The sequence below is a fragment of the Tamandua tetradactyla genome, chromosome 9 (assembly GCF_023851605.1).
Source record: "Tamandua tetradactyla isolate mTamTet1 chromosome 9, mTamTet1.pri, whole genome shotgun sequence".
Lineage (NCBI taxonomy): Eukaryota > Metazoa > Chordata > Mammalia > Pilosa > Myrmecophagidae > Tamandua > Tamandua tetradactyla.
The window spans coordinates 21,073,722-21,088,055 of NC_135335.1; the positions used below are offsets into that span (position 1 = coordinate 21,073,722).

Consider the following 14,334-nt stretch of genomic DNA (forward strand, 5'->3'; position numbering starts at 1 on the left):
CCTTTTGGTCTCCAGTGTCCTGGAACAGCTAGAAGAAAAAAACTGAAAAACTTGTGGAACTGTAACCCATGCCAAACTTTAAAATCTGTTCTATAACTATGTGTTAAAATGTACTTGGAAATGCACTGCTTTTTTGTATGTATATTTCACATTACAAAACACATTGAAAAAGAGAGCTATACATAATAATCAAATAAACAGAAAATGCAAAACATTTCTAGATAATATTAAATTGTATTAAAAATCAAAAGTGGATTTTGGGAGAAATATGAACTGGCAGAAAATTTTATATAAATCTAAGGCTTTTGATGGTTGTAGATCCTTTCTGGTCCTCAGGATTTCATAGCTGAGAGAAGTGACTATTAAGGCAATTAAAAATATTGTTGAAGATCAGATATTATTAAATAGGATGGATAGAAGTTTTATAGGGGGACTTTGATTGTTTAGACAAATTTTCTCAGTCATTTTTTTCACTCATTCTATTTTGGATTTGAAGAAGTTAAACAAAATATCTAGAAACTAAACATACATATATACTCTATGCATAAAACATCTCTCTCTCTCTCTCTCTCTCTCTCTATATATATATATATACAATATATATATATACTCTATATGTACCTCTGCATATTAAATTATACAGGCACATAAATTCTGAATTTTTTGTCCTCTATTTGCTCCTCCAAATCCATTCTCCACCCTTTTCTATCCTCCTTTTTGCCCTAGGAGGTTAGGCTGCATTATCTGCTTTAATGGGCTCATTTGCTCACCATCTTAATGGGTTTAGCCAGTAGTTGTCACTGACAGTGAAGAAGATATGCCAGAGTGTCTTTTCCTGGTATGTCCATTTCAGGGTTACCACTACCTGGCTATACCCTTGCACAGCGCATTGCTTCTACCAGACAAACTTCTATCCAAATTCGCTCTCCATATCTTAACCACTTGTTCTTGTTTCTCAGTACTAGGTGTGGTAAGAAGGTCATCAGAAATGACCCTACCATGGATTATTGTGTTATTCCATGGGATTCCAGTCCATCCAATACACATTCCTTTGTAATAGTAGCAGAAGATATTGATTTACAGGAACATCCTTATCTGTCTGAGCTTTTAGTCATTTTCCATTACAGTAAGAAAGGATAGTCTTGCATCTTAATTATATTGGTTATAATTTTTTGTAGATGTTATTTCATACTTACAACCACCTTTGGTTAACACCCTTCAAGTCCATTCCCAGGCACCCACACAAACCCTGCTTATGACAATTAGCAAACCCATCTCTCATCAGGTGTGCAGGCTATGTATTTCCAGAACACTTCTTATGATCACCATCCAGGTTATATTTGAATATAATTTTCCTTTGGCTTAGACCAAAGAAGTATGTTAAGGGTAAAGATTGAGAAGACCCTGGCATCCCTTGCAAGTCAACTACATTTTGGCTTCATGGGAGGTTTTTTTCATTTTTTTTCCTAGGTAAAAACATCTCCCTTTGTTACAACATAAGGAACTACTTTCACAGATACAGAAATTTTAGGGATATTTGGGGATATCCCTATCCCCAAATCAAAATTCTAGTCACCAGCTCCCATACATGTTACCTCTCAAATGTCTCTCAGATGCATCTCTCACAGGGTCTATTTTTGTCCACCTAACCCCAATGCTATCAGCCCTTATTTGTGTTTCTGAAAATCATCTGACTTTCACACTTCCATTTTTCACACTGAAAAGAGATATTTTGTTTTCAATTTTGTTTGAACACACTATGGAACTGATTAAAACTCTTCACTGGTACTTCATTGAAGACATTCTCCAAAATCATTGATAGGGGCTAGTCAGTCTATATTTTGTCTGAATCTGCCCATTCCACCTGCTTAATTTATTGCTGTTTTATTTATCTCTCAGGGATCCAGCCACTGTAGACTTAAAAAAAATTTTATTAGAGTTGTGGGTTCACAGAGCAATAGGGCAAAATACATGATTTCTGAATTCTCATACACCACCCTATTATTAATACCTAATGCTAACACATTTGTGTGATATATTTGGTACAATTAATGAAAGCACATGTAATCAAAAGGAAATAAAAGGGAAGAAAGAATATATTATAATGGAATAAAATTTTTCATCCATGATCTTTACTAAATAAACAGTGAATCTTAATTTAATCATGGAAAATAGTTAAAAGAACAGTTATAAACACGTGCTTTCAGATTTCTCTTGGTCACACAGCTAGTGAATTGTTGACCTGGGATTCTTACTTAGCAAACTTTTCTCTGATCACATATCTTAACCCTTACTAAGCTAATCTATGTCCTTACTTTCCTCATTTAAAAAATCTCCTTCAATATGTTACTCAGTGCTGGGTACATAAGAGTTGCTGCATAAATACTGCAGATTTTGAATGAATAAATGCATTCCTGGTCTGATATGGACAGTGTTTGCTTTAATCATATGACTTTGTGGTAATCAACGAACTCACTGTCTGTTAATTTCATTGTTCATAAATTTGGGGAACTTTTGTCAAGTGATAGTCAACATGTCTCAAGACTGAATTTCTATGGTCTTTACTATTTAATTATCATTATTATAATTATTATGAGCTACAGATTATTCTTGTACATCTACTATGTGTGCACTCTCTTGTTAGATTATGATTTTCTATAGCTCATATATATAAATGCATATTTATATAAATGCATAAATGACACCCACAAATTAAACAGGCTTTTTAAAAAAAGATTAATTTAAACAATTGCATTCCTTATGCCTGATCTCTTCTTACTTCATTCTAGAAGGATATGTGAGCTTTGTAATTGGTCACTTGACACCAGAACAGCAGTTGGAAATTCTCTTTACATTTGGCACATATCCCAAAGGGATGCTCAATCTTATATGTTTTCCCAGGATTGTTAACATCGGAAAGACGATGTTGAGGTGAGTAGAAGTCTAAGGTAAGGAGAGAAATTCTGGGCTTCAGCCCAATTAAAATGAAGTGACTATTCATATTCATAGGATTAAGCATTACATTAATTAACCAGAGAAAAAAGTGCAGTAAATCACAATATAGAGAAAAGACAAAAAGATTTTTAATGTAATCAGATCATTATATAATTCTGTTTTGAAATAAAATAGGATTTTTTCTAAAATAATATTCGATGAAGATGTTAAGTTTCAAATATCCTCTCTTCAGAGCTCATTTCCTCAATCAGTGAAACAGTGAATTAGATAATAACTTGCCATCTTGATAGATGTTTTTGTTCTCAGAAACCTTTTGTAGCTCTCACCCACTATTGTCTCTATACAAGAGTATCTATAGCAGAGACAGTGCATTAAAATATCTCTTTTTATGAAACTAGCATTCAACAGCCCTAAAATATGAAGGTAACTAAAATGACACATTCCAAGTTTCTTTCAATTATTAGGAAAAACTTTCATTTTAACATAGTTAGGATATAAAGCTTTGTTTTAAAAATCTCATAATATAGAAGCTTACTATTCTAGTGGAAGAAATTGTCTCTCACCAAATAGGAACATTTCTAAAAGAGAATTCTTTTTTTTCCCCCTAGATTATGAGCTTTTAATCCATCTCCTATAGCATAAATGTTAAGCACTCTGTGAATGAAAAATCCTGGTGAACAGAATTTTGCTCTTCTTTGATTTGGTCTGTAACAGTCTGTGTGACTCTGGATTGTCACACAGACAAGCAGAGACAGTGCATCTTCCATTGCTGGCAAGATCCCAGTCTCCTGTTTTTACTTTTAATGGGAAAAGATTCTCAGTGTTCCATCACCACCCAAACCATTCATTGAGCGAGTGATTTTTAGCTCTTAATTATTTAAAATATTCACCCAGTAATACTAGTCTATAAATATCCATTCACATTTTCCTTCTTTTCCTCAGGGTCTATTTGGGGATCATGCATTCATTTGAATAATGATCTCAAATAAAAATATCTAGGTGAATCTGGTCTGTTACCCAATTTCATCTTTTCTTCTCCATTTCAACCTTTGTGCTTGGTTATGGGGAAAACTGTAGAATTAAATATAGTCATAGCCTTCAAGGAAAGTAAAATCCTTTTTACATGCCTTCCAGATCCAAAATGCAGTTAGTTGAATAAATTTAGCTTCTCCATGTAAATTTCTGGAAACAGACAAAGCGAAGAGACATCCGAGCACCCTTTCAAATTCTATTTCTCATATTATTTACATAGTTTGCAATCATACATGTATAGGTAGAAGAGAAGATAAGCTACTCCCATCCCCCTGAAATGAGGAAAAATTAAGTTAAAAAATAAAGTTACACACACTGCATAGTGGGTGGCATAGCTGAGATCTTAAGACAGCAGCACAGAACTGATACCCCAGCTTTGAAGAAAAAAATAACACCCAGTTCAACATGACTGATTCATCATGAACCTTGACATTGCGTCACTTGGGATTTTTAAAGATCTAAAATGGCAATGATGGGAAGAGGTAGCTGATGATAACTTAAGTCATGACAGAATTATTGGTCTTTTCCCAGAAAGGAACTACAGATATCCAAAATCAATGGAAGAGAGAAATTTAACCACAGTGAAGAAGTTCATTCTTTTAGGTTTCACAGCTGACTTGCAGTTACAGAGAATACTCTTTTTAATCTTCCTCATCATGTACATCTGCAGTCTCTTGGGGAATATGACCATGATTTCCCTGATTTGTGCTGATTCTAAACTCCACACACCCATGTACTTTTTTATTGGGAACCTCTCATTCCTGGATATCTGGTATTCTTCTGTCTATGTCCCCCAAATCCTGATGACCTGCATCTCTGAAGACAAAAGCATCTCCTTTGCTGACTGCCTGGCTCAGTTTTTCTTCTCTGCTGGGCTGGCTTTTAGTGAGAGTAACTTATTGGCTGTCATGGCTTATGACCGCTATATGGCCATCTTCAACCCCCTGCTTTATGTCCAGGCAATGTCCCCAAGTGTATGTGGCAGTCTTGTGGCAGCTTCATACTTCGGTGGCTTTCTTAACTCAAGTATCATCACCAGCAAAACATTTACCCTGAGCTTCTGTGCGAACAACATCATTGATGATTTCTTCTGTGATCTGCCCCCTCTTGTGAAGCTGGCATGTGATGTGAAGAAAAGCTATCAAGCTGTGCTCTATTTCATACTTGCCTCCAACATCATCACTCCCACCATAATTATTCTTGCCTCCTATCTCTTCATCATTGTGGCCATTTTGAATATGCACTCTACCCAAGGCCGTCTGAAGGCTTTTTCCACTTGTGGTTCCCACCTGACAGCTGTTACCTTGTACTATGGTTCAATTCTCTTCATTTACTCCAGACCAAGCACTAGCTATGCCCTGGAATGGGATAAAGTGGTGTCTGTTTTCTATACTGTGGTGATTCCAATGTTAAACCCTTTGATCTATAGCTTAAGAAATAAAGATGTGAAAGATGCCCTGAAGAAAATGTTGGACAGAACCAAGGTATCATAAATCAAAGTACTTGTTAAACAATGGCCCTAATTTTTCCCACAGATTATTTCCATGTCATGGTCTGGAATTCTCAGAAAAAAATGACACAAGAAAGCTGGATTTCATTAGATAATATAGAAACATCAGTTTGCTTTTGTATTTTTAAGTTGTGTGCTAATGTATTTGGGTCTGTTTTAAAACTATTGTAGAATAAGTAGGTTATGGCTTTTTCAAAACTGCTGTCTGTTTGTTTGGAACATAGTCTATAAAACTACTGTTATTTTGAGATGTTTAAAAGAAAAGCTCATCTACTTTTACTTTCACTTGACAGTTCATAAATAGTTAGTATGTATTTTTTAATCCTCTGTGAAAACTGGAATAATACAATTTATTATGGAATCATTGTTAGGATAGAGTATTTTTAATATCTGTTTTGAATTGTCATTCATAGGAGAAAATCAAGAGGGTAAAATGAGAAATTCCATTTTGAAGGGGATACACTACTTGTTAGGAAAGAGAAACTTGGAAAGTTTTATGAAAACTAACTACTATATAGTGAATGGAAGCAAGTTTTATGTATTTATTTTTTTCTGATTCCTATTTCCTGGTTTGCCATGATATAAAGTTAACAGATTTCAGTGAATAGGAGAACAAGCATCTTACTGGGGTATATGAGTTTCCATCGGTAGAATTTTTCCCTGAAAATTAAAGAATTAAGGCAAAAATATAATAGATGTATGAAAGAGATTGTAATAGGTGATAGATTGTAGATAGTTAGATAAGTAGGTGGGTAGATAATTAGAGTGATGGATAGAATTGAAAAATCTTTAAACCTCAGAGCAAGATTCAGAGAGACAATCTCTACCGAGTGAAGCAGTGATTTATAACAGCCAAGATTCTATGAATGCTGTACTTTTTTGTTCAGTTTTATGACAAATGTATAACTTAAGATGATGAATATTTTACTCTGATGAATCATATTTCATAACTGTAGCAGCATTTTAAAATACAAAATGTGAGATTTGCCAACATAAAAAAGTTCTTTTTATTGATTTCTAAGGATAAATGGGAGTTTTGTTGAAGGACAAAACAAGGATGGATAGCATGGCCAGAGCAACGAAAATATGGTAAGGAACAAATTATGGCCTAATTGATATATTCTAGAAAATCAAATAAGCATAATTTTGACCATTTCTATGATCAGAAACATTTAATATTTATATTCTGACAGATCCATAATGTCAAGTTTTAATTAAACTTTTCTTATTTATCATCCCCAAACTACTAATGAATTATAATTGAGTCTTTGGAGACTGAGGTACATTTTTCTGGGTTCTCTTATGGAAGAAGTCCTTAAGGGCTTGGAATAACTACATGTATCACATCCAGCAAAGGCAATCTAAAAACATGACAGGACAGGGAAGAGTGACATTTCCAGGAAATAGTCTTTCTAATAAAGGGTAAAGACCTGGGATAGGTGTTGCAAAGTGTTTTGGCTTCTCTGTGCCCTCAGCTAACATAGGAATCAGTCTGCAGAATTCGGCCGGGTTCTCAAAGCATCATCACTGTGCCAAACGCACACACACACACAGAAACATGCACATCCACATGCCCACTCACACCCTCTCACACTCACACACTCATAGGCTCCCTTCTAAATAGGATGCCATACAATGTTGTATCTGGCCTTCATCTCAAATTGGAAATTCATTCTGTTAGTTGCACTAGTGCCCTCAGATATTCATTCTCAGAGTGGAAAAATTGAGGAAAACAAAAAATATGTCATGTGTCTTGATGTTTAGTGGTGCTGCTGAGTCTACAAGAAGATGACATTTTTGATTGCTGATATGATTTTTATGTGCAAGAGGGTTGCAATTCTGCAAAGGAATATTTTGAAAGAAGGAGGAAGCAGGGCTGCTACAGACAAGACACATATGAGATGCTACTCATGTCTGATATTCTCTGTGCTTTTATTCACATATTAATTGAATTTATTCCAAATTCAAGCTGGATTTAAGGTCTTGGGAATGAGTCCTTTCATTTATTTTATTTTCCTTCTTATTAGTCCTATGGCACATGGAGTTGTGAAAGTCCACTTGAGGATAGAATTTTTCCTGAATATAAATGTAAATGCATATTTATTCTTCCTGGAAGTATTTATAGAGTGCCAATTTTTTAGTTAGTAGAACTGTTCATTTGTGCTAGGCACACAACACTAAAAAACTAAGTTGTTCTGCCCTTGTGGATATTGGATCTGGTGTGATAAGGGAAATAAATTTAATAAGTGCAAGTTAGAAGAATGTAATAGGTGCAAATGTTAGGAGGTAAAAATACTTATTAATGGAGGGTCATCTTAGAGAGGAACTTGGATACAAGGTATGGAATTTGTCTTTAGAGTAAAATGGGATCACTTTCAGGGTATAGGGGTGATATGACATGACATTTTAAAATTAAGAGACAATAGGTTATAGGCAGTAGAGTTTGAGTAGTGTGGACCAGTTATGAGATTTTTACAATATGCTTGACAAAAATAATGTTTGAGCTCAGGTGGTAGTGGTCATGGGGAGAAATGGTCAGATTAAAGATATACCATGAAGGTAAGGACACCAGGATCCTGGAATATAGAAGAGATTATACGAGGAAAGTAAGAAGGGTAATGCCAAAATTTTGCCTTGTGAATCTGGAAGGGTGGAATTTTATTTACTGGTGTGGAATGAGCAGATATATCTGTTTTGAGAAATTAAACATAGGAATCCTGTTTTAAACATGCTAAGTTTGCTATGTGTATACTATTCATCGCTTATAATTATAGAACATTAGAACCGTGAAGAAATTTAGGCATCTTCTTAAGTATGAATTTTTCATATGAGTACCATAAGTAGAAATTCCACAGGTAGATTTTTGATAATTTGCAATCCCTTCAGTATTTTATGTTTATGTGGATGTGCCACCTGGTGTGAATATCCTTGCTTTTATGAAGTTCCTAAATGGGTCATGATTCCAAATGTTAAGAACTATTAATTATTTGCAGATAAGGAAGTCAAGGAATATATGAGTTAGAGAATATACACAAGTTCACATGAATGTATTTTAGGGAAATGACTAAATAATGCATATCTTGAAATAAAAGCAATGCTGTTTACTTCCCTTGTGTCTCTCCCTTCAAACAAGATGGTGGTGATAACTTGCCATATATCCAAAGATACATGTATATGAAAATTGCTAATCTTTTCTCCCACACCATATTGTCACAGGTGAGTTTCTCTATTCTTATTTTAAGATAGATTCAAAAAGAGACGTTAACAGCTAGAGTCATAGAAAGGTTGTTTCTGTGAGCATCCATTTTTCAAATGTATGACTTGTGTTGTTAAAGAAATGGTGAGGCTCGTGAAATAACACGGGTGTTTAGTGCCAGGCTGATTCTCAACGAAAGGACTTCTCACCCTAGGCTAGTGAGCTTCATACTTCCAAGTCTGATATTCTTTCCTCAAATCACAAGGTTGCACAATATTAAACTCATTTATTTCAGGAAGATTCTGAATGACAAACCCATTTGGGCTTCTAGTCATCTTAGTAAAAGTTGCTCTTAGTTTTCTTCATCAACCTCAGCTATTATAAATAGATATTGTATCATTCCTCTCACTCAGATTTACAATAGCTCCCATTCAATAAGTATCATTTCATATCAGACACAAGAATGTGTATTTCACGTATATTTTCTTTAACCTTCAGTGTATATATTTTTACATAGGTGTCAATTTTTTTTACCCTTTTATAGTTCAGGCAACTTAGGTGGAGATATTGTTAAGATACTCTCCCCAAATTATGGTGCTTCCAAGTGGTGGAATCAAGATATGATAAGGGATCATTTCAGTTATGCATTTTCCTTTTGCCAGACCTGTCTGTTCTCAGTTGGACTTGCTCAGTTGTCTGTTCTCAGACCTTCATTTAGTTGGGATAGATAATATACTATGGTCCCACTAACATGTCATGGTGTAATCTTGCTGTCAGTTGGGGGAACATAGAGATGTCTAGAAAGCCAACCCTGCTTTGTTTACATGGTAGAGATAGGATTCCAAAAGTGAGGAAAGAATCACTCAAAGCCTCTGAGACCCAAGTTGTCTGAAAATTCACAAGGACAGACTTTGGTATAATGCATTGACCAAAGGAAACCAAAGTACCATCCCAGTTTCAAAGGATAGGAAAAAAAGTCTCCACTCTTGGCATCAAGGCATGTAAAGAAACAAGCTTTGAATAATTTGAAAGGACCGTGTCTTAGGGACCTTTCCATTACTCTGAGTACATAATTATAAATTCCTGTTTGTCAGAGAGGTTGAGACTGACTATTTATGGGTCCTTAATGTCAGGATGAGGTCACAGTTTATACAAACCATAAACATTCTTCCTAGGACTTCATAATGCCTCTTTTCCCTGTCTTTATGAAAAAAATTGGACTTAACAGGTCCAGACAGAGGACAAAGGAAAAAATTTGACTTAACAGACAGGACAGAGAGAATGAGGATTTCAGAGAATCCCTCATTAGGAGGGAAGCCTTGCTTCACTTCAATTCATTTCCTAGTCTGTAGCCAGGATGAAATTTGAGCGAATAAATTTCATGCAGTGATTTCCATTAGTGATAGTTTAAAGGCCAGCATCTTTAGTATGATTCCAAATAAGTTTTGTGAATAGCTGACAATTCTGCAAACACTCGCTCTATGCCATCTTTGTTTAACCTTTTTTGGTACCTTGAACTCACCAGCTCACTCCCATGTGAGGGCTGTGATACATTCTTCTACTCCTGCTGGAGGTGTTTTCCATATTCCTACAATGAGCTGCCATCCAGATCAGTTCATCTTATTTTGTGAGATCTAATTAAATTATTTCTCCCTAACAGAAAAATTTTGGGGCAAAAGACCACATAATTTATCAGTTTTTTTCTTCTGTAGAGACAAAACAAAAAGTATAACCATGGTTTTGTCCAGAGATTTCTGTTTTGCCCAAATTATATTGTTTAAAAAATTGGGTCACAGAAATGTCCCAGATGTAAGTTTCCTTATATGAACATTTAATATCCTGGCATAGAAAGTTCAGACTAACATTGAGACAGTGTCTTTAAAACCCAACTCTTTATGAATAATGTGTATAATCATCATAAATTCTTTCCAGGTTTATACAACTTCAAGCTTGAGTTAATCCGAGCAAGATTATAGTGTAAAAATGGTGGTAGAACAGTGCTATAAATCCAACTTTGAAATTCTTACGTTGAGCAATATTATTATGGGGAACCCAATCATATGAATGATCTAGTTTGGGTGAAATCTTGAGTGAATATAAACAGGGAGTGAGGCAGAAGCTTGTAAAGAGGAGTTGAACCCTGGTCATAAAAATCTGGGCTGTAAGGTTAAAGTATTAGTACTTTATTTCCTTTTGAGGTGAGATCTCCCATATATAGACAGTTGGAGAAATGGAATGCCTTTTTCAGTATTCCAGGCCACTTTTATCCATGTCAACACTCAAGTTGCATTCTCTGGAAACACTATCATTATATTAGGAAAAAAATGAGGAGATCAGCATCTCCGTTCCTGATAAGTCAGAACACTAGACATCAATTTAGAGACTTGGGTTAGCATTTTAGGTCTGACAGTATTTCCTAATGAGCTCAAGTGTAAACATTTTAAACACTGAAATAAATCTCAATCCTTTCTTGGATTCACATCTTTCTCACTGCTATTTTAGACAGATGGAATGTCAAATGGCTATGAGTACATAAACTCTAATTTGAGAATATTATTTTTACATAGATGCCTTCTCTTAGTTTTTCTTGAAAACTTTGGAGCTACAAGACATAAATTTTGAAGGTTTCAAGGGGTCTCAAAACCTTGACATAAAAAAATGGGTTCTTCTTAATGATCTCCCTTTATGGCATGAAAAAGTGCCCCAACTACTCCTATTAATCTAAAAAAAATAGATGATAGTGGAAAACAAAGTATTCCTAACAAAAATATTTGCATAGCTGTTTTTTATAGAAAGAGAAATTCAAGCTGTCAGAATGTTACTAGCATTGCCTTTGCCAAGAGAACAAGAGTGACAAACATTACTCTCTAAGAAGGGAGGATGGCTTATTTGTTGAGAGTAAGGACCCTAGAATAAAAAATTTCTGCACTGAAATACCAGCTCTGTGTTCTTCATTATCTCTGTGACCTCAGACATGCACCTCAAGGATGACGTTTTCAAAATTACCCCTGTGCAAAACCAGATCTATGCTAAACAGAAGACTAGGTTCTAATCCTTGTTGCCATCTTGGACTACAATGGCCTCTCTAGACTGGGAGTCAAGTGGTCCACAGAAGGATCCATTGCCATCCATGAGGTCATCTTTATGGCGATGCTTTTCATCATCCCTGTGTGTCCAGGCTTCTGCTAGAGCAAGATTGGAAAGCCCCATTCTGTCCCATGCACGATGATGGGACACTGAGTCTCCATGCTACTGAATCTCACCCCTACGCCCAGAGACACTGGTCTTGTCTCAGCCCCATGCCCAGGAAGCTGCTGCCTTCAGATAGTATTGATGACTCCTAACCCTTGGCCATGGCCTACCTGGCCACTCTGGGAAATTTCACCAATCCTAACTTGATGACCCACAATCTTCTCCCCCAAATCCTTGGAGAAAGACCCTGATCACCAAGGAACCCTCTCAGGAATTAATTAGCCATTTTGTAGAGACACACAGAGGTATTGATGTGGAGATCCCAGCCTCCTCTATGGGCACCTTTAGGATTTTTAAACAAGAAAAATAAAGTGCGTCCACCTGATCAAGTCTTCAGTCCATCTATTCCCTGGGGAGACACAAAGTGGCTACCAGTTCAATACCTTGTTAAATACATGGCTCAATCCTATCACCTATAGGATGAGAAAAAAAGAAGTCAAGGAGGCTTTCAAGAGATCAACATAGACTGTAACTGCAATGATGAAATGTCACATTTTTTTACTGAATATTCTCATTGCACTTTCCAAATTATTGATATATATATGTATATATGTATGTGTGCATTGCTATAGTCACTTAAATTCAAGAAAATATACATAAAACAATGAAATAATGAGTAAGCCATTATTCAAATTTTATTTTTTTGTGATGTAAAATATTTTAAACCTATATTGGTAGGTTATTGATATTCTGCAAGATTACGTTTTCCTCAACATTTATCTTCTTGCTTGCCTTTTATAGTTCTTGGAAAGAAAGAAATTGATTGGGATGCATTTTTTGAATATGAGTTTTGACTTTGGAGTTTGGGACACAGATTGTATTGGATAAGGAAAAGATATAGAATGTGAAGGCTTTTGAAAATTAGCTCTAAATTTTACAAATGTTTAAGTAAGGTATCTTCTCAAAATTCTTTCCTAAAGCTTGAATGGATTATATACAATATTTCTGTCTGAACTTTCTGTCTTCTAAATTAACATCAGATTAGATAAAGAGTTTAAGAATTTTTAGACTATAAAAATATTGTTCTAAAACCACAGAATGATGTCTTATTTAGGACTGTGTATCATTTTGAAGAGTGATCTCTCCCTCATACAAGGGGCATGTCACAGTACTCTCTTTATCCTGGCACAACACCATATATAATCCCACTAGGGAAAAATATGAACAAGCATTATAAAATAAAACAGACAAAGACCCACTGCATTTTACATCCAATGATTATTTTCTTCCACATATGAAGAAAATTAACAGTTCAATAAATGGCTCCATGCATTATCTAATTTAACTTGTATGTTCAGTTTAGTTGAATACCATAAGTACATGGTATCTTGATTAAGGTGTGAGATCTTGTTGGTTTGTACAGGTTAGTGTGATGCCCCATTATATCCCAGAGTAATTTGGGCAGAAAATAAATTAGTACTTGCAAAGTCTCCTTAGGGAAGGGGAAAGAAAGAAAGAAACATTCAAGTTCTCCAGTTGGAGAACTCCTGATATTCTTGCAAGCAGTGGGGACAACCAATTCTACAGACTGAGCCCTTGATCTTGGGATTTGTCCCTATGAAACTTATTCCTGCAAAGAAGAAGCTAAGCCTACTTAAAGTTATGCTTAAGAGTCTCTTCCAGAGAACCTCTTTGGTTGCTCATATGTGGCTTCTCTCACTAAGCCAACTTGGTAGGTGACCTCACAGCCTTACCCCTTATGGAGAAAAGACTCCCAGGGGTATAAATCTCCCTGGTAATTTGGGATAGAACTCCCAGGATGAACCAGCACCTAGTATCATGGGACTGAGAAAGACTTTTTGACCAAAAGAGAGACAAGAAATGAGACAGAATTAAGTTTCAGTGGCTGAGAGATTTCAAACAGGGTCAAGAGATCACACTGGAGGTTATTCTTATGTATAATATCAATATCCTTTTTTAGTTTATAGTGGTTTGGAGTGGCTGGAGAGAAGTACCTGAAACTGTTGAGCTGTGTTCCAGTAGCCCTGAGTCTTGCAGATGATAGTATAACAATATAGCTTTTACAGTTTGACCATGTGATTATGAAAACCCTATGTCTGATGCTCTTTTTATCCAGGGAATAGATAGATGAGAAAATAAATAAGGATAAAAATCCTTATTTTTAAGGATTTAAAATAAGCATAAATACTAGTGGTCAAATGGAGTGGTAAGGGATATGGGATTAGGGAGTGGTAAGGGATATGGGATGTATGAATTTTTTCTTTTTTATTTTTCTGGGGTGATATAAATGTTTCTAAAAAGATCATGGTGATGAATACATAACTTTGTGATGATACTGTGAACCATTGATTGTACACCAGGTATGGACTGTATGTGTGTGAAGTTTCCTCAATAAAAATAAAAAAGATAATGGCTCTAGGCAGATTAT

The 14,334-nt window shown here is 35.4% G+C and overlaps 1 protein-coding gene across 1 annotated transcript; it reads left to right on the forward strand.

Moving 5' to 3' along the window:
• The first annotated feature begins 4,544 nt into the window (after positions 1-4,544).
• LOC143645963 (olfactory receptor 9G19-like) lies at positions 4,545-5,480 on the forward strand. The gene has a single exon (XM_077115052.1). It carries the CDS (start codon positions 4,545-4,547, stop codon positions 5,478-5,480), a length of 936 nt encoding a protein of 311 aa, XP_076971167.1.
• The last annotated feature ends 8,854 nt before the right edge of the window (positions 5,481-14,334 follow it).